Source organism: Sphaerodactylus townsendi, linkage group LG06 (genome assembly GCF_021028975.2).
Source record: "Sphaerodactylus townsendi isolate TG3544 linkage group LG06, MPM_Stown_v2.3, whole genome shotgun sequence".
Taxonomy (NCBI): Eukaryota; Metazoa; Chordata; class Lepidosauria; order Squamata; family Sphaerodactylidae; genus Sphaerodactylus; species Sphaerodactylus townsendi.
The window spans coordinates 133,042,728-133,063,380 of NC_059430.1; the positions used below are offsets into that span (position 1 = coordinate 133,042,728).

The 20,653-nt window shown below is 54.2% G+C and overlaps 1 protein-coding gene across 2 annotated transcripts in view; it reads right to left on the reverse strand.

Moving 5' to 3' along the window:
* LOC125434237 (vasodilator stimulated phosphoprotein) overlaps positions 1–20,653 on the reverse strand; it is a 31,965-nt gene that overhangs the window by 2,508 nt on the left and 8,804 nt on the right. Inside the window, exons 2-11 of one of the 2 annotated variants that reach the window (XM_048499338.1) lie at positions 10,213–10,384; positions 9,432–9,600; positions 8,517–8,586; positions 6,715–6,779; positions 5,916–6,214; positions 5,428–5,525; positions 4,389–4,449; positions 3,718–3,751; positions 2,331–2,376; positions 758–842 (exon numbers count right to left, since the gene is read on the reverse strand). In XM_048499338.1, the coding sequence (XP_048355295.1) occupies positions 758–842; positions 2,331–2,376; positions 3,718–3,751; positions 4,389–4,449; positions 5,428–5,525; positions 5,916–6,214; positions 6,715–6,779; positions 8,517–8,586; positions 9,432–9,600; positions 10,213–10,384 (1,099 nt within the window). Of the gene's footprint in view, positions 1–757; positions 843–2,330; positions 2,377–3,717; positions 3,752–4,388; positions 4,450–5,427; positions 5,526–5,906; positions 6,215–6,714; positions 6,780–8,516; positions 8,587–9,431; positions 9,601–10,212; positions 10,385–20,653 lie in introns of both variants that reach the window. The other variant, XM_048499337.1, reaches the window with a different exon arrangement.

A 20,653-nucleotide genomic window follows, 5' to 3' on the forward strand; every position in this document is an offset into this window, starting at 1 on the left:
TCACTGTGTCTCAAAGCAAACAGTGCAAGTTAAGTACAGTCAACAGGATGGGGCATCCAACGAACAAGGCTTGGACTGGAAACAGACCCCTCACACAGAGCTGGAACAATATGCTAAGTCAAGTGGTGCAGGGACTGCCTGGTCTGAAGCCGACGGGCAGCAACACAGGTGACCACGGCCACCGGCCTCATCCCTTTAGCCGGGTGACTTTCATTACAGTTCAGTCCGACTGACCCAGGCAGAGAAATTCAGCCTGGCCCCAGCAGCTACATTCTGCCTCTACACTCAGGCATCCCACTGGCTTGGCACGATCACAGCTTGGCAACCACCAACAACATGACCATCTGCTAATTTAGCTACCTCATTTGCATCCTGATAGCCCACCTGAGCCTGCCCATCATACACGCCTGACAGAGCAGCAGCCATGTTTTCAGGGGGAGGCCAGAAACTGACCCTGGTTGGGCACCCCTGTACAGAGACCCGGGGGCAGCAGCCCCTGGTCAGGACGCTACCGGGGGAATAGGAGATGGCTTAGACAGTGGTTCTCAACCTGTGGATCACGACCCCTTTGGGGGTCGAACAACCCTTTCACTGGGGTCGCCTAAGACTCTCTGCATCAGTGTTCCCCATCTGTAAAATTGATAAATGTTAGGGCTGGGGGTCACCACAACATGAGGAACTGTGTTAAAGGGTCGCGGCATGAGGAAGGTTGAGAACCACTGGCTTAAAGCATATCAAAAAGAACGGAGACAGATACCTGTTTCACCCGTTCCAACTCGGATTCGTCCCCTGCTCCGCCGCTCAAGGGTTCTGAGCCAGCGATGGCTCCAGCGGATTTCATCCTGCGAGAAGGGCAGAATTACGAATCGGCCGCTCGACCAGACAAGGCACCGCCCAGCCACACGAGCTGGAGCCAAAGGGCTGGAAGCAGAGGGGGCAGCCCTGAGCCCACGCAGGAGAGGGGCAACGTTTGTGGGGAGGGGGAGACACACACCAGGAAACAGGGTCTGTTTTTAAGGATGCCCATCTGGTGTTCACGGGAGGAGGCCACCGCAGGAAAGGCTTAAACCTGTCCTATAGAGCAGCCATTAGGTTCAGGGGTTCACTCTGATACCCAAGTGGGGAGGAGGGCATAAAGGACTCGGGAGGCGGAGACTAACTTTTCGAGCGGGCAGCAGCCCAGGAGGATCCGAGGTCCCGAAACCAAACTGGACACACTGAGCTGCAGCCCTTCTGCACAGAACACAGACTCAGCCAGAGAGCCACAGCCCAGTGGCAGAAAGCCCAGCTTGGGACTCTGAAGTTCTTTCTCCTATCCAAGAGGAGCTAGGGTGGGTCCAGGAAGGAACCAGGGGACTCTACTGGGATTGGGAGAGGGAACCCCTCCCCCCCCAGCCCACAAAGGTACCTCCATGTTCCTGCCCATGGGCTTCAAGATGGGGCCACCATCATTCTGGCAATTCAACTGGGCAGAGAGAGGACCCCACCCTCGGTTCCACAACCCCCCACCCCAAGAGTGGATGAAGAGCAAAAACCTAGAGCAGGCAGTGGCTGTGCTGACCAGATACAGGAGCCCCTCCCCTGCCCAAGAGCCCTACAGCAGCCTCACCTAGTTCAAATGGCTACTGAGGGGAAAGTTGCTCCTTTAACTCTTTCCTGGGCCTCAGTCCCAAGCAGGGAGGACTCAAAAGGGGACTTGTGAGACTTCAGCAACTGCTCCCTTTTCATCTGCTCATTCGTAAGCACTCCCTCCTCGAAATCTTGCCCACACCATCCCAATGAGATGCAAAAAATGTTTCTGCAGTCAAGAGATCTATTCTGTCCCTCAAACTCTCAACCCAGCCAGAAACTTCTCGTCTTCCTTGCATGTGCCCAGGAGATTTTAGAACCACCTGGGATAGGGGAAGACATCTTTTACTCACTGAGAATCTCCAGAGAAACAGACCACACCCTATAGTGTACTTAGCATAATGGTGTAGCCGGCCTGATACCTAAAATGGCTGACAGGTGTCCGGGCTGGAGCCGGGACTGTGGAGCTCTTCGGGATCACACTTTTCCTGATTGGAAGGGGAAGAGAAAGACTGAGATAGGGGAGGGGAGGGGAGGGGAGGGGAGAAAGGAACCCTAGCCCTTCACTGGCTATCCCTGCCACAGCTCTGGGGGGGAGCATCATAGGGGCCCTCAGCTTCTCCTGAGGAGACAGGGCCCCAATCTGTCCAGTAATGCAATCGGCGGCGGCAGGACACAAAGGTCTGTGGGAGGTGTGAGGAAGGGAAGGTAGAGCCCCCTCCCTGCTCCCCACAAGGAGGCTCAAGGCCAGCAGCTCTTACCTGGGCAGCGTCGTGCTGGTCTTCTCCCAAGGTCTCCGGAAGGCGTCTATTTTTTTAAAAAAAGATAGTGCAACTTTGTGAACACGCACTTCTGCAATCCAGCATCACACGACAGGTAAATGAGCACGCAAATGTCTGTGGCATTATTGCTTCTGGGTTTGCCGGTCCCACGCAGGAACCGCTCTGCTGTTTGGGAGCTGGATCACTGGAGTGCTATTTGGTCCATTCCTGACTCCTGGGCTGTCAGTGCACATGGCCAAGACAGTGTATGTGCTCACTGCAGATATAAAGATGGGCTCACTCGCTCGAGTCACCTGGGGCTATCTCTCTGCAGACCTGTGATTCAAGCAGTGAGTGGACTTTCTAGTTTTAGGATTCTCCCTCTTGAGCCAGACAGACTAGAAATGTGTTTGCTTGTATGTAAAAAGGAAGCAGAGCTTTTTCAGTGGACTGACCTTAGTGCTGGATCCCAGACCCCCCAAGGAAAACACACAACCATTTTGGTTTTTAGAGTGGGGTGTCTGATTTGCTCAACAGGGAAATGGAGAAGTTACTACCTGCTGGGAGTGGACCAGGCTGCCTCCAGGGTGGCAAACCTAGGCGGTGAATTAGCTGCTTGGTGGAAAGGTGTCGTCAGGTGCCTTCATCACCACCCGGAAAACCACCAGGGAGCAAAGGACCAGACTCACCTGCCACCTCCCCCTTTAGGATGCCCAGACCAGGCAGGGCTTATTTGCTTCACTTATGCCCTGCCCTTCTCCCCAATGAAAGTCAAAAGGGTCTTACTTTATTATTTCATTCTCACAACCCTAAGAGGTAGGCCAGGCTGAGGGTGTGCCTGACCCAAGTCCCCCAGCAAACTTTCAAGGCAGAGTAGGTATTTGAGGCCGGGATTCTCAAATCCTAATCTGACACTCTAACCACTCTGGTTCTCTGCCGTCCACAAAACTCCAAGCCAGTCTTTGCCCATCCATATTTGTCCTGCCTTTCCTCCCAAGAACTCAGCAGGGCAGCCGCTGTAACTGCATCTTTTCCCCTCAGTCCAGGGCTGGAGGGGGCACCACCAGAGGCATAAGGCCTACAGGGACATGGGGCCACGCCTTTCTGCCACACAACGAAACAGCCTGTGCCCCAGCCGCATGCCACCAAGCCCCGCCCGCCGAGCCCCCGCCCTCTGCGCAAGCTGACTTTCCCCTCCCCAGGCCCTGGCAGGAGCCAGTCTGCAGAAAGGAAGGGGACAGGGCTCAGACCATTGGGGGGGGGGGGGGAGGGCACAGGAGGTGTTGCCCCCAGGCGCTATTTCCCCCAATACGCTTTTGGGCACCCCCACTCCCCTTTCAAAGCCTGGGTCCACTCTAACGCCAGCCTCATGGTCCTTCACACCTACCTGTGGTCCTGGCACCTGAGGCTTCTGTGTCTTCCTGCAGCAGAGACAAAATTGGGGGGGGGGGGGCGAGAAGCTCAGCAGCAGAAAGGCCACCAATTTTACCCCAATCCCTTGGTGTCCAGCCCACTCAGGTACAAAGAAGCAGCCGGCCAGGGTGGTGGGGGAAGGGGAGGAGGCTGGGCCCAGGTGCAGCGGCAGAAGCAGGTAGGGGCCTCTCACCGGCATGATGCTAGACCAGGGGTAGGGAACCTGCGGCTCTCCAGATGTTCAGGAACTACAATTCCCATCAGGCCCTACCAGCATGGCCAATTGGCCATGCTGGTAGGGGCTGATGGGAATTGTAGTTCCTGAACATCTGGAGAGCCGCAGGTTCCCTACCCCTGTGCTAGACAGAGGCTAAAGGGGCACAGCCAACTACCATGGGAAGTGACGACACAAAGTTGGAGAAGTGAGAGGGGGCGGGTGCCAGGGGTTTAAGCATTCCAGGGCCAGCAACTGTGGCTGCTGATGGGAAGGCAGGAAACAGCAGCAACTGCCGGTTGTGGCAAGTAACCAAGTCCCACCGGCTGCGCACTTCAACACCCGCCCCGTAGCCTGTGGACAAGCAGGCCTTTTTTCTGCTCATGGGTTGAGGGTGTGGCAAGGCGGGGGGGGGGGGCATCCGCTCTCACCTGCACAGGGGCCTCCTCTTTCTTTGGAATGGATTTCTCACCCTGCTCCGTGACTTTTCTCCTATGGAAGGAAGAAGAGTTGGATTTACATCCCCCTTTCTCTCCCACAAGGAGACTCAAAGGGGCTGACAATCTCCTTTCCCTCCCCACCCCACAACAAACACCCTGTGAGATGGGTGGGGCTGAGAGAGCTCCGAAGAGCTGTGACTGGCCCAAGGTCAATCAGTTGGTATGTGTTGGAGTGCACAAGCTAATCTGATTCACCAGATAAGCCTACATAGCTCAAGTGGCAAAGCAGGGAATCAAGTTGTCCAGATTAGAGTGCACCTGATCTTAACCACTATACCACGCTGTAAATGAGTAAATAAGGAGGAACTTGTGGTCTGAGCACCTGGAGGCATGGACCCTGCACACCCATTCCACTAGCAGGGCCATTTTCTTCAGGTGGAAGGAACCTTCCTGGGATGCCAAGAGAAGGCGCCCCCAGCAGAATGAATCCACAAGACCCAACCTGGGCACTCCAGCTGTGGTTCGCTGCATCCCTCCCCCAAGTGAGTGATGGCTAACTGTACTTGGTCCAGAAGGCAGACTGCCCTCCCCTCCAGCTTGCTGAGTACCAAAATCCAGAGTGGGACCTGAACTCGAGCCTTCTTCCTGACTCACATGGTATCCTGAGCTAGTCTTAAGAGAAAACCACAAAAAGGGGAGATAAAAGATTGATTTATATATGAGATTTTTTCGGACAAGTTGCAAGACTGTTCAGAATTTGTTCCAAGTACACCTTGAGACAAAAGGCAGCAGAAGCAACCCAAAGAGCTCTCCTGTTCAGAGATGCCATGGGCCTGTTCGGGGCACAAAGAATGCTCTGATGCCGGGCAGTGGGGGCCCAGACATCCCCAAACAATATAGCCTCGTTTTCCTGCAAGAAACAGCAGCTCCAAAAGGCAGACTTTCCGGTGCAACAGCCCTGATGAGCTCCTTCCCCAGATTCCGTCCGCTCCTCTCCCCCACCGACTCCTTGGGGTTTGGCCCCACTCACCGCCGGGCCAACATGGCACTCATTTCTTCCATGAGCCCTCCCCCGCCAGGCCCACCAGGAGGTGGGGCGGCAGCAGGCGCAGCCTTTGGTCCCTCCTCCTGCAGGACAGAAAAGAGGCACAGAAACCTGTGGGTGAATGGCAGAAGGGTCACAGAAACACAAGGGCCTCTGCAGAACCCACGTCCGGAAGCGGGACACGCCAGAGGTGAGGGAGCAGCAGGCCTTGGACCTCGGCCCCGACGGCAGCCCAGGAGCCTCCAGCCACAGCATTGATGGATGGGCAGGCAAAGAAAGCGGAGCACAGCCACAGACCCCAGGAGCAGCTTTCTGTTTCATTGCCCCAAAGAGTGTGGGGGGGGGGAGAGAGGGGGGAGCTGCCAAGAAATAGGGAGGTGAAACGTGTGGAGACCCACCCACTGCAGGGCACGGAACTGGCCGTGTTCCAAAACCCGGCCATGCCCCCCTCCGCCCCGACTCACCTTACCAACCTTCTTGAGCTTTGCACCGGCCAGGGCAGCAGCCAAGCCACTGGGGGGCCCTGCAGCGCCTCCGCCAGGGGCCTGGGGAGGGGGGAGAGGAGGCGCTGGGGGCGGCCCCCCTCCTGAGGAAACTGAGCCGGGGGGTGGGCCAGGGGGCGGGGGTGGTCCTGGTGGCGGGGGTGGGCCCGGCGGAGCTCCTGGGGGAGGCCCTGGATGTCCCACTGGAGGTCCAGGAGGAGGACATGGTGGTGCTGGTGGTGGCCCTGGGGGCGGTGGGGGGCCTCCTCCCGACGGGGTCACTGCAGATGCTGCGACAAGGAATAGAATTTAGTGCAAGGGAGGCTGGGAGGAAAGGGGCCTCCCCCGCCCCGCCCCGCCCCGCCCCGCCCCGCCCCCAGGCCAATTGGGAGGGCACCGGTTTCGGTTCCAGGGATGGTCCCTGATCTTTGTCCCTGATCTCCAGAGCAGGACTTAGTGGTCAGTTGGATGCCCACCCCCCACCACATTAGCTCCTGCTAAACCAATTGCTTCTCCTCCAAATACTGTCCAGTGGGCCAGACTGACCCTCCCCTGCCAGCCTCCTCCTGACCTGGGCTGGCCCTGAAAAGTACGTGGGAGAGATTCGCCAGCTCAGGCCAGGAGCTGCACAAAGACCCCCAAACCGTCCGGGGGGGGGGGGGGGGGATGTCCCTTTTAAACTGTGGGCCTCCCCAAATCCAGCCCAGGGACGGAAATGGAGAACACAAGTAGAAGGGGGGAGTCAGTGCTGCTGGCTTCATGTTGCTCCCCGCCCCCACCTGGAACCCACCTGAGACGAGGGGTCCCCTCCGTTCTCTTTCTGCCGGTTCCTGCTGTTCTTTCTCCAGCTGCTGCCTGGTGGGAGGGTCAGGAAAAGCTGTTAACTCTCCCACCCAGGAAGGACGACAGTGGGCTGAAACCCCTCCCCCCAGGTCAGTTGGTGCTTGGACCCTTCCACTCCACTCACCTGTGGGGTGGGGGCTCAGGCAAAATGGGGCTGGGAATCCCTGAAACTGCAAAGCCACACATGGCCGAGGGAAGCAGGTGAGCCGGGGGGTGGGGGTGATCAAACAGACAGGGAGTGCACACACCCAAGCCCCAGGAACCTGGAATGGAGGCAGCGGGCAGGGAAGGCTGGACCCAACCAACCCTGCTGACCCCACAATCCGATTAGCAGCTAAGCCGAGAGCACCGCCCTCAGCTGCTCAGAGAGGCAGGGAGGAGGGGCACACCAATCAGCGATCCCCCCGCCCCTTCTGCACTGGCCAAAGCCCAAATTGGAGCTTAATGGGAGGTGTAATTTTGCCCCAGGGACTGAAGGACAGTGGGAAGCACAGAAAGGTTGCATTTAATAGAGGAAGAGTTTGGATTTATACTTTGCCTTTCTCTCCTGGAAGGAGGCTCAAAGCGGCCTACAAACACCTTCCCTCCCGCCCTCTCTCCACAACACACACTTTGTGTTGTAAGTGTGGGCTGAGAGAGTCCTGAGAAAACTGTGACTAGCCCAAGGCCATCCAGCAGGCTTCATGGGTAGGAGCAGGGAAACAAATCCAGTTCACCAGATGAAGAGTCTACTGCTCAAGTGAAGGAGTGTGGAATTAAACCTGGTTCCAAGGTTAGAGTTCACTGCTCTTAACCACACTGTCTCTCAACGGAGCACATACTGGAATTCAGATGCTGCATTCAGATTCCACCTCAACAGCCTGTTTCCTTGCACCCAGTCCCTCTTTTCGCATAGGTGTCAAACTTGCAGCCCTCCAGATGTTATGGACTACAGTTCCCATCACACACCCCCGTCAGCTAGCAGGGGATGATGGGAACTGTAGTCCATAACATCTGGAGGGCCGCGAGTTTGACACCTGTGCGAGTCTTTTGGGTCATGGGGCTGGCAGCAGCCTACCCAACACGGTCCCTAGCAGGGCAAACACAGATCTGCTGGGCTTTAGCCAGATGCTCTACTAACAGCACCCTCCTCTGCTGCCGGCCTCCAGGTGGTCGCTAGAGATCTCCAGGCAACAGTGGCCAGTTCACCTGGAGAAAATGGCTGCCTTGGAAGGTGGGCTCTATTGGCACTACACCTCGTGGAAGCCCCTCCCTCCCCAGGCCCCGCCTCCAAATTCTCCCAAGCTGGACCTGCAGAGCCCCCAAATCCTGCCGGCCTCTCTCAAGCAATCAGCTGCTGCTTCAGGGGCAAGGGAGCAAACGCGACGATGGTGGGAGGGAAAGGAGCATCCCGGAGCCCCCTCCAGCCAGGCATCCGCAGCAGAGCTGTGCCAAGCAGGCGACTGGCCACTGGGACGACCAAGGCGAACTTCTGGAGGCAGAGGCACTGGGCCACAGGTGGCCTTCGGGGAAGGCGTGGGCCTCAGGCATGGCCGGTCTGACCCCGCAGGGGTCTTGTAGTGTTCTTACGCTTCAAGGCTTTTACTCCCAAGGAGACAAACGTCCTGGCCACATCGCAGGCAACGAGGAGGAGTCTTCAAAGACCCACACAGCAAAGGTCAGGTCAACACACCCAGCACAGCTCCAGCACCGAGTGAAAGGGAAGGAGGCAAAGTCCGCCCCCTCCCCCCCATCACAACCCCCAAATACCTCTTCTGCAGTTCCGCGAGTTCATCTGCCGAGGGGCCGTTCTGGGTGGGCCGTGGTGGCACAGAGTTTCCTGGGGGAACAAAAGAGCCCACTTTCGATAGGGCACCCCCTGGGTTACGTCACCCCCTCCCTCAGGTTAAAAAGGAACCTCTCAAGCATCTCAGCCAGGAACTTTGTGCCCCGCCCCTGGGTTTCCACAGGCCCCAGAAAAAGAATTCATTCCAAAGTGGCCCCTCTTTGGCAGATTCACAAACACCTGATGGAGGAAAAGGTTGGGGGGTTTCAACAGAAAAAGCAGTCGCAGGCCTCCGGGCGAAGTGCCGCCGTTTGAACTTCTGGGCTATTTTCTTCCTTGCAACATTTCTCAATCCAAACATTGCACGAAGTGCCCCCTGTGGCCAGCCAAGCCCCTCGTGCAGCCGGCCCCATTTTCCCCTGCAGATGTTTTCCCAAGCCATGGCCTGCTACAGAATTTAATCAGAACACCTCTGTGCCAAGTGTGAAGGACACAGAGAAGAGGCTGCCAGCCGTAACCCTGCATGTTTACTGAAGCAGTTTCTCCTCCTCCTAATAAACCTCTACTGGAGCAAGTCTGTGGCATCTGTGGCCTGCACATGACTGAACTGATCAATCTGCTGCAATGGAAATCACTGGCCCTCCAAAGAGGCTTCCCAGGGCATCTCTGCGTGACACTGCACTGGGTCGCTTCCAATAAAGATGTAGTTCAGAACAGGGACTCACAAAGAGAAGTTTGGATGTGGGTTAACTGAGGCTGTGCAGTTTATCCTGGATACAAAGCAAAACTACCTGCCTTTGTTCAAGGTGGTCTGTCTGCTGCCTCCAAGTACAGGCCCCCTGTTCCACCACCTATGTGAGGTCCTGGAAGACTCCCCCAGCCCCACACTCAGTCCTCACCTGAATCCAGCATCTCCAGCACCTGCAGCATTCCGCTGGCAAACTGCCCAGCATCCTCTTTGGTGCTAAAGTTGAGCCCCCAAACCTGGCGGGCATCACGCCACTGGTGGAAGTTGGGAGTGGCCTGGTTGTATTTCAGCCCTTTCACAATGGCACTGTTAATGACCACCTTTGGCAGCAGGAGAGAAGCAAACAAATCTGTGGTCAGGTGGGGAGGAGGGTATTGATCGGATGAGTTGGAACTCAAAAGAGGACATTCACCCCGCCCCCCAGGCCCCTTCAAGGAAGAAGAAGAGTTTGGATTTATACCCCCCTTTCTGTCCTGTACAATCTCCTTTCCCTTCCCCCCCCCCCTCCTCCAATCCACAATAAACACCCTGTGAGATGGGCAGGGCTGAGAGGGCTCTGAAGAACTGTGACTTGCTCAATGTCACCCAGCTGGCATGTGTTGCAGTGCACACGCTAATCTAGTTCACCAGATAAGCCTCCCCAGCTCAAGTGGCAGAGTGGGGAATCGAACCTGATTCTCCAGATTAGAGTGCACTGCTCTTAATCACTACGCCATGCAGGCCTGTGCTGCTGGGGCAGAGCTTGTGCTCCACTCCTCAAGAAGATGCATCCCATGCTATGGTGACCCAGGGGATGTCACCTTCTTTGCCAGAGAATTTCCTTTTCCATCATGACAGCAAGAACCAAGGTCCATCCCGGTACCTGCATCCTCCTGCCCAGTCCTTCCTCCCTTCTGTTCCCTTTCTTTGGGATCCTGCTGCTGGGGGCATACCTGTTGGTCCGGCTGCATCTTGCGGCCCACCACCCGGAAAGTGTTGAGGGTGGGGTTTTGGTAGATCTGGATGCGGCTGGGGATCTGGGGCCCACTCCCGGCTGGCATCCATTTCTTGTTGACGTCATCATACAGCATCACTGTTGCTCGAGTGGCACAAACGACCATCTCACTGGGCAAGAGAAAAGGGGAGGGTCAGGCACAGACACACACCCCGCCCAAAAGGGCAGCAGAGCAGTCTGTGAAACAGACTCAAGCCCATGAAAAGCCTGGCAATAGTTCCACATCCCCCTGGCGTTCCCTGCCCTGGCATCCTGACCTCTTGCCAGTAGGGCTGGAGAGAGGACTCAAAAGTCTAAAGTTACACAAATGACATAATGCAAATCTGAACGCATTTGTAAACTTCTGGGCTCATATTTTTGCCTAGAAATTTACAATTTTATTCTTTCTTCTAAAAGAAATCTTGTGTGGTTTTTATTCGTATCTTCTGAAATTGTACTAGAATCCAGGGGTGTTTTTTTTTTGGGGGGGGGGGTGTACTAATCCCCTTTATAAATGACATGTTGGCCTATGCTCCTAAAGTCATGTTATTGGGAAACATAAACGACTGTGTGGCTTTTTCAGATGCAGAACTTGTATTAAATTGAATATCACTGCTAGATGGACCCAAAATGTCTGGCAGCTCTGTTCAGTATATTGTTTTGCTTATCAAATTTACTGATCTTCAAAGAACTTAAATAACCTGGATAGATATTCAAGCAAATTTTTAGAATGCTGGACCATATTCAAAAGTTCTGGAAGGATACAGCTACAAAGGAATCTCTTTTGTAGAAGCAATTATGAACAACAGTTGTAATGTTGTTATAACCTATTTATGATAATAATATGCACACTGGCTGATTACACACAGTGAAATTCTCACAATTTCAAAGGGAACTGGCCAAGGAGTCTTTGTTTCAGGGCATGTTCGGCATTATGCCCCACCACCCTGTTTGCACAGGGCAGACAGTAATCATTACCTGGCATTTTGCTTTCAGGGGGGGGGGTGTGTGTGCAGTATTTTGCAGGTTCTCTATCACGCATGCATGCTTTAATTTTTAATATAATCTTTAATTTTTATCTTTAATCTCATCAATAGATTAATCTATCAATAGATCCATCTATGGATAGATCAATATATAGACATAAAAAAGGCAAACCATTAAGGAAAATCTGGAATGTGGCATCCGTACACTTTGTCCGAACACTGATTGTCTTTTTGTCAAACCTCGGATCTGGAACTCATAGAAACTGTAGATTTGTTCTGAAGCCTTTAATTCAGAGCGGTGTTTCGTAAAAGAGGAATCTGGCAATTCCCGCGCAAACCCCTTACCTCTATCCTGTTGCCCCCTCCCACCGAGCCACATGGCTTCTGCTCCTTCCTACAAACTACAAAGTATTCACTACAAAGCATTGCGAGCCTGGGAACAGTTCACACCTTCCTTTGATAGGATCTGTGTCCGGGATACCCTGGGGCGCCGAGGGGAAGACCGGGCTTTCGCCCCACATCGCCTCCCCTTGCCCTACCTGCCATTTGACACTGACACTTTTATGGTGGCAAGTGGGGGCGGGGGTCATGGTGGTGTGCAAACTGCAAAAGGACAACGTGAACTAGTGGTTGCTAAGCTCCCCAGGTTCATGATCATTCCTCTCCCAATGTGTTGCAACCCCAAGTGTCAAGACTGACGGACTTATCCTGGTGTCGTCACAAATCACGGATTGATTGTTGATCAAATGCAGGGGCAAACTGGGTGTTTAGAATGAGTTTTATTATTTTTACATTTTTTAGTATTAATATCAATTTTTTGATTTGGTTATTTAATTTTTTAATAATCTAAAGATCTAAAGATATGCAGGAGTGGGGTGGCCACGGGGAATACAAATAGTGCAGCACGACAAGAAGCAGGAAGTTGACGGCAACTGGGAAGAGGGTGAGGGGAAAGTGGGCAAAGCAGCACAAGGGAGCAGGGGGGTGATATTAGGTGGCTGCGGGCGGAGGGAAGAGATGCGGGGCAAATCTGTGCCCCTGGCAAATCTGTCCCACTCAAGCAATGAAGTAAAATTAAAATCATGCTATAAGTGGCTTTACTTGCCCCGGAGAGAGTGGAAAGTGAAAGCAGGGCTAAAGGAAATATGTCTGCACAAGAAATCTTGCTGCGGTGGACATTCACCTTGTGCATAATTGACCCCTGTGTTTTCGATGCAGGTGAGTAGTCACCTCACATTGTAACATGTTATATTCTGCTTGCCCATTCGATATAACAATTTATGCTCTGCTTGTCTCACTGATTTTGAAAACTAAATATTGAAATTCATAGCTCACGGATGCCTGAGATTTATGTTGGATATGATTATATGCACAGGACATATGCTACTCAGTAAAAAGGGGATCTGTAACCTAGCACCGGCTGACCTTGTGACTTCTAGACAATCCTTCGCTGCAACCCACACACACAACACAACTCCACCGCCACATGACCAACATCTGGAGAAAAAGTTCTGCAAAGCCTCACATCACAGAAGTGCAAACAACAGGCAAGAGAAATGTGCCTTGGCAGAGGGGACAATTTTTCCAGTCCCTCTGCCCAGATTCCCCAGAGGCCTTATATGGGTCCTCAGGAATTGGGGGGGGGGGAGGGGGGCTGGAATTCATTGTCTGCCTCTGAGGAACCTGGAGATCTTGCCATGTCAGAGTCCGTCTCTCCCTTCCTCCTGTTCCTGTCTCCGCTGTTTGAATTCTTGTGCCTTTAATAGCCACCAAGCAGAAATCCAGGAGACGTGGGCAGACAGTCAGGCAGCTGCACCAGTGGAACTGCTGCTTGTTGGAGGCTTGGTGCTTCTGCCAGGAGAAGGGGGGGGGGTAACAAACGGCCAATGGGATCAAAAAGGAAAGCATGTGTGAAATCTTAAGAAAAAAGCGAAGTTGTTTGCATCATCCAGCTTTCACGGGGGGCAGGCGGGGGGGGGGGGAGAGATTTGAAGGTGGGGTTTGATCAAAGCCTTGGGCTGATTTCATATCCAAATCTGTGGCTCAGCCTCAGCAGAAAACCCCAAAACATCAAAAACAGTCCACAGCTGAACACAGGGAGCGTCTCTGCACGACAGGGTTCAGGGGCTTCGTAGCTTTTTCCTCACAGAACTGGAAATCCAGTAAGGGGCTGGGGGCGGATTTAGAGATCTCTCTGCAGAGATTGCTCAGCCCTTTCTTCTGGTTCCACTTCCTAGGATTCCTGGGGGACGGGAAGCCACACCAGTGAAAACTAATGCAAAGCAAGGAAGTCCAGGGTGATGCGGGGGTCCACGGGTGAGACCACTGGCAGGGAGATCCAGGGTCAACCTTGGGCCAGTTTCATCCTCATCCTCACCTAACCCACAGGGTTGTTGCAAGCATAAAATAAGAGGGAAGGAGCCACCACGTCCTAGGAGCTTCTAGGTGGCAAATAATGTAATAAGGCCACTTGTCACACAGATGCCCGGCGGTCAGCAGGCAGAAAGCTGCCCTCCTGAAATTTCTCTTCATCCAAGATACCCTCACTGTCCACTCTCACACGCAGCCTCAGCCTCCTGCTGTATAAAAAAAGGTTTATGCGGTGGGGAGGGGGGTGGCGGCAATCAAGCACTTTGCAGGTCAAGGGTGGGTGGAAGTCAGAGGGTGTCAAACTGCACAGACTGGGGTGGAGAAGAAGAGGAGTTTGGATTTATATCCCCCACTTTCTCTCCTCTAAGAGACTGAAAGGGGCTTACAAACTCTTTTCTCTTCACCCCCCCCCCCACAACAAACCCCCTGTGAGGTGGGTAGAACTGTGACTTGCCCAAGGTCACCCAGGTGGCATGAATTGGAGTGCACAAGCTAATTTGGTTCATCAGTTAAGCCTTCCCAGCTCAAGTGGCAGAGTGGGAAATCAAACTCGAATTAGAGTGCACCTGCTCTTAACCACTACACCACTTCTGGCTCTCTTGGGACTTGGAACTCTTGTGCCAACGGAAGGATGTGTGAGTGCCCTTGACGGATTCAGCCTGCTCTTATTGCCCGGCTATCGTAGACCACCAACAAGACCAATTAGTGGATTCTGCATCAAACCAAGCCTGAACTGTGCCTAGAAGCCAAAACCACTAAACTGTGGCTGTTCTACTTTGATCACGTGGTCAGAAGGCCGGAGTCACAGGAAAAGAAAATAGTGCTAGGAAACACTGAAAGCAGCTGGGAAAGAGGAAGGCCCAACGGGAGATGAATGGGCCCTCCATTTGCAAGGCCTGGCCAAGGCGGTTAGTGAGGATGTTTTGTAGGCCATTCATTCATTGGGTCACCATGAGTCAGAAACATCTTGATGGCAGGCACAAGGCACCAAGGATGTGTGGGGGAGGGGGAGGGGGAGGAGAAGCAGACCAGTGCAATATTAAGAAAGGGAAGGGAAGGGAGGGCCCTGGTCCTCCAAAGCCACTCTGTTTCTGTTTCACCTGGTTCAGGGGTCTGCAACCTGCGGCTTTCCAGATGTTCATGGACTACAATTCCCATCAGCTCCTGCCAGCATGGCCATGAACATCTGGAGAGCCGCAGGTTGCAGACCCCTGTATAATGGCTCTCACAAAGACAGATACAACCTCAGGTGCTTCACAGCTCCAGGCAGGCCCAACACTGTGCAGCTGAACCGTGTTCCGGGTCCCACCTCCATTCCCATCCACCCCCAACGCACCAGAGCTGCCGAGCCAGACCTGACAAGCTTTTCCACTGCCCACCTGTTTCAGAACAAGAATGTGCAACTCCTTGCAACTTCTGACAAAACCAGGAAAGCCAGGAGGAGGGGGGGGGGCACTCCCGCCCCACGGTGCACACATGTATAAAGGAGGGGGTGGCAAAGGTATGGGGCAGAACTGCCTAAGAGTATGAATTTAGGCTTCATGCCATCTTTGGGGGTAGGGCGGGGTATAAACCCAAAAATAAACAAAACAAGAAGAGAACGATGCTAACACGGGAAGTCTGTGTACCCACTAGGGGCATTGCTGAAGGTCAATGGGATCCCTTTTCTGTCTGTCATATGTTATTCATGTATTGAAGTGGTGGCGAACCTTTGGCACTCCAGATGTTATGGACTACAATTCCCATCAGCCCCTGCCAGCCTGGTCAATTGGCCATGCTGGCAGGGGCTGATGGGAAATGTAGTCCATAACATCTGGAGTGCCAAAGATTCGCCACCACGGATGTATTGTATTATTTTCTAGTGTTGATCTTGTCAAGCCCCAGATCTGGACCAATACCGGACTCAGTGATTACAATCAGAAGTCTTTCATTGCCAGACAGCGGCGTAGCCCTACAAGAAGCAAATTCTAAACATTGGCTCTTCTAGCATCCCTTTTAATGCCCCCAGGTCCCCCCCCTTCCTTCCATCCCCAGAAACATCAAAGCAAAACAGTACAAAGCAACAAGGTGACAACCATTCATTCTCAAGCTGGCAGGAGGGGCCTCAGCCCAACTGGGCCTTGCACGCAATTTACATACTACAGGTTACAAAGTACAAAGGCGGCAGGAAGGAAGCACGTTAACATAGCAGGAACCCTAGCCCCTTTTGATGTCAGGTGCGCCGCCTGATAGATATTTGGGTTATTTGGTGGAGCACTTTAAATTATTTCTATTACAGGTTATATTTTAATGTAGTTTTTTTTTTAGCCAGGCAGAGTAATTTTCCTTGCAATGGCACTACTTAAGGTCCCAGCCCCTGTGCGCATCCACGTCTCAGAGGTCAGTCTTTGTCCAGGAGAAAGGCCCAGGGAGGGCAGAGAGGAGCACAGCTGTGTCTGAATAGGAAGACCAGACCTGCCCCCACTTTGCACGCCCCCCCCCCCCACCCATTGCAGTTCAGCTCCTCTCTCCAGGCAGGAAGGGGTGAAGTGGAAGCTGCAGCCGCTCCCTCCGTCTAAACAGGCCAGGAATTCCAGCCCAGGCCGCCTGCAGGTTGTGGCACAGCCCGGAAAGGAAGGGAGCGGCCGGGGAGGGGAGGGGCTTCTCCCAAGAAGGCAGCCCTCCCCACACATACAGGAGGAACAACCATAGACAAAGACACCCCCTGGCCCCCCACCCCCAAAGTTTGGAAATGCAGCAGATAAGCAGTGAAGCAGGCAGCGGCCTCTCACCCTGCCCTGCCCTCCTCTCCATTTTATCCTCACAACAAATTAGGCCGGGGGTGTCACACTCTGACGCTTCAGATGTTCATGGACCACAATCCCCCTCAGTCCCTGCTGGCATGGCCAATTGGACACCCCTGGGTCAGGCGGAGAAAAGGTAAAGCCTGTGAACCTCTGGGCAGCATCAGGATTCGAACCCAGGTCACCACTCAGCTTCTGTGTGTGTGTGTGTGTGTGTGTGTGTGTGTGTGTGTGTGTGTGTGTGTGTGAGAGAGAGAGAGAGAGAGAGAGAGAGAGAGAGAGAGAGAGAGAGAGAGAGAGAACACGAACGGCACCCAGGGCCAGAACCCAGCCGTTTCCCAAGAACATCTGCTTCCTTTTTTTAAGGTTCTACTCTCATGGCTGCAAACCTGTGCAAGAAATGCCCGCTCTGCTCCTTGCCCGGCTGCTAAGCTGCCCTACACCCATCCGGACCATGGGAGCCATTCCCCCCTCCTGAACGGCTGGGCATTTGGAAGAGCGGGTCCAGAGGGGCCTCTTGCCAGTGGTCAAATGTTTTCTGTCCACCTTGGAGCTTCCCCTGTACGCAGCCCAGGCCTCTGCCACCCACAAGCACTGAAGTTTGCCGTCCTCTCTTGCCAACAGCAGAAGCGGAGATCCTCTCTCTTGGGGCCACAGCAAGGACTGACTGGGCAGCTTCTATCCTCTTCGGGAGTCTGCAGGCCAGCCCTCTGCACCACCCAACCACTGTGGCTGCAGCAAGGACAGCCACACTCTCCAGCAGGCCACTCCCCACCAGCAAGACACTGCACAAAAGCGCCGGCTCCGCTCTGCCTCGCTGCGGCCCTCCTTCCCCCGCCCAAGGAGAAACAGGAGAACTTCTCCAGGCCCCCCACTCCCATGTGAAGCCGTTGGGGAGGCAGGAGGAGGAGGAGGAGAAGAGTTCTCGAAGGCTTTCGTGGCCAGAATCTCTAGGGTGTTGTGGGTTTTCCGGGTTGTATGGCCATATTCCAACCATAGATGCTGGTGAAATGTCAGAAGAAAATGGTACTGGAACACGGCCATACAACCCGGAAAACCCACAACACCCTAGAAGAAGAAGAGTTTGGATTATATCCCCCCTTTCTCTCCTATAAGGAGACTTAAAGGGGCTGACAATTTCCTTTCCCTTCCTCTCCCCACAACAAATGCCCTGTGAGGTGGGTGGGGATGAGAGAATTTAGAGAGAACTGTGACTAGCCCAAGGTCACCCAGCTGGCATGTGTTGGGAGTGCACAAGCTAATCTGGTTCCCCAGATAAGTCTCCACAGCTCAAGTGGCAGAGTGGGGAATCAAACCCGGTTCTCCAGATTAGAGTGCACCTGCTCTTAACCATTACGCCACGCTGGCTCCCTTTTGAACTTCACAGGAGATTGGATGGCCTGGTTCATGAGCCACCTTTATTTATTTACTTCATTTATACCCCATTCTTCTCCTCAATACCCTCTCCTCCATTTTACCCTCACAACCCCCTGGTGAGGTAGGTGAGACTGAGAAGGTATGATGGGCCCAAGGCTCAGCAGGCCTCCTCGGCACATGGGGATTTCAACCTGGGCATCCATTGTCTGGCACTCTAACCGCTGTACCACTCTGCATCTCAGGTGGCAACGCAACAGAGCATGCCATTCACACAAATGCAAAACCAGCCACCCCTCCCCCCCAAAACACCCAGGCTAATATTACCACCAAGATGCCCCATCTCCCACAACCCTGTGAGACATAGCCTGCGTGTCACAAAGTCAAACCCCCACAGAACTGCCCCAAAGCTCTCATTCCTGCTAGCCAGCCCCTCCAATTCCTAACAAAAGGTTGTCTGCCCTTCCGAGTCCCAGGAGAGGAGCCCCAGGCCACAAGTCCTTGTCTCTCTTTCTCACACACACACACAGCACAGAGTTTGCAAACTGAAGAAAAACAGGCTGCGTGCAATTTTGAAACAATTGACCAACCATGGACACAATTGCAGCATCAGCCACCTTGCTTTCATAACTTGGCGGCGGGGGGGGGGGGGGATAAACACTCCTGGCTCTACTGCAGAAGAACACTCTTCTGTATGGTTACCAACCTCCAGGCACGGCCTGGAGTTCTCCCCGGATGACTGCTGATCTGCAGACAGCAGAGGTAAGCTTCCCTGGAGAAAATGGGAGCTTTGGAGGGGTGGGCTTCGTGACACACACCCCCCCACCCCGGGCACCACCCCCAGACCTCCAACCCGGACTGGGCAGTCCACCTTTTCCTTCTTGCGCCTCAGTTTCCCTATTCTTTTTGCTGAAAAAATGTGGCCCTGAAGAGCGCAGAACAGCCCAAAGGGAAGGGGAGATGGCTTATGCAGAGGAGCAGCCTGCCCAGCGGCCGGGCGGGGGGGGGAGGGGGGGCAGGCTGGCAGACCTTTTGAACTCCAATACCATCGCCAAGCAGTGCCCGGGCCCTGGAGGAGTGAGGACAGGGCGGGAATGCCTGGGGCCAAAGGGCACCCGATGACCCCTGACCTTGAGAGAAGCCACACGTAGCCCTGGGGCTCAGGTGGAGCAGCTGCCCAGACCCCCTGGGGGTGGGGGAGAGACCCCACTCTCCCAGAGAGCCCAGCCGTGCCCAGAGCCTTCCCTCTGCCCGGAAACTGGGAAGGGAGAGAACAGCCAGGGGCACCTGGAAGAGGAGGGGGAGGGGAGAGGCGGGTGCTGCAAAGGCGGAAGGAACAGTGACGGGAGGGGGGGAGGGGAACGCAGTGGCCTCTGCCCATATAAGGGGCGTTTTGAAGGAGCGGCACAGAATGGAGGAAACACAGGGTGGCTGCTGGCTGCTTTGCCCCCAGCCCCGGCAGCAGAAGCACGTGCCACTCCCGACACAGCCTACATTCCCAGCACACGGCTACACATACAGACCTCTGTGCTGGAAGTCTTTTGTCAAGGGAAGGAATGGGGCGGGGGGGGGGGGCACAAGCACAGAGCTGATAAACAGGTAGGGCCATGAGTCAAGGCTGTGAGTTTTCCTGCTGCCAGTTGCAAAGTTGCCTGTAGGGGCAGGGGCGTAACGAGGCAAACTGGAGCCCTGGGCAAAAACTGAGCTGGATGCCCCTCCCCCCCCCATGGGCGGCCACCCCACCAAGACCAAAAACTTTTTTTGCACCAGGACATCGGTGCCTGCCGGGGGTGCATTTTTAGACATATCGGCACCAAAATTTCAGCGTATCATCAGGAGACTGTCCTTATGCTACCCCCCCAGGTTTGGTAAGGTTTGGTTTAAGGAGTCCACAGTTATGTACTCCCAGAGGGGGTGCCCCCATCCCACATTGTTTCCAATGGGAGCTCGTGGGGCTACAGTTTTGACGGTCCATAACTTTGGCCCCCCAGAACCAAACTGCACCAAATCTGGGGGGTGCCGTCAGGACAGTCTCCAGATGATACCCTGAAATTGTGGTTCCGATACATCAAAAAATGCACCCCCTGCAGGAACATCCTAGAAATTTGCCCAAGAATCTTTGTTCTGCATTGCTGTAAATGGGGGTTGCAGGCTGGGGGGGCACATTTCTGAAGGCACAGTCTCAAAACTTTCATGGTTTCATCAGGAGACTTCCCTAATGATACCCCCCAGGTTTGGTGCAGTTTGGTTCAGGTGGGACAAAGTTATGAACCCTCAAAACTAGCCCCCATCTCCTATTAGCTCCCATTGGAAACAATGGGGGATGGGGGCATCCCCTTTGGGAGTCCATAACTTTGGACTCCCTAGATAAACATCATAAGCGATGAAGGGGTAGCATAAGGACAGTCTCCTGACAATACGCTGAAATTTTGGTGCCGATAGCCTAAAAACTGCGCGCCCTGCAGGCCAAAAATGGAAAACCACTAAAAATACCCAAAAACGAACCCTGCATTTTGATGCCCCCCACAAGGTGGTGTCCTGGGCAGCTGCCCACCTTGCCCAATGGGCATTACGCCCCTGCATAGGGGCAGGAGAAAGTTTGCTGCACCACCCAGCTGCAAACAGGCCAGGCAGAGTTGGGGTGCAAAAGGAATAGCCCGTGCTCCAGATGCCGGGCAAGGCAGGGGTGGGGGGTGCTTTCCAAGTCAGCCACAGAGCAGAGATGCCCATGGAGAGCACGGAGAACACGGCTCCTCTGCTCGAGCATCTAGGATATTTAGATTCCAGCCCTGGAGGTGCAGCGGACTCTGGGGAGAAATTGGGCCAAAGTTCCAAACATTTTTGGTTGCAGAGAAGAAACAAAAAGCAACTACACCTCCCCCCCGCC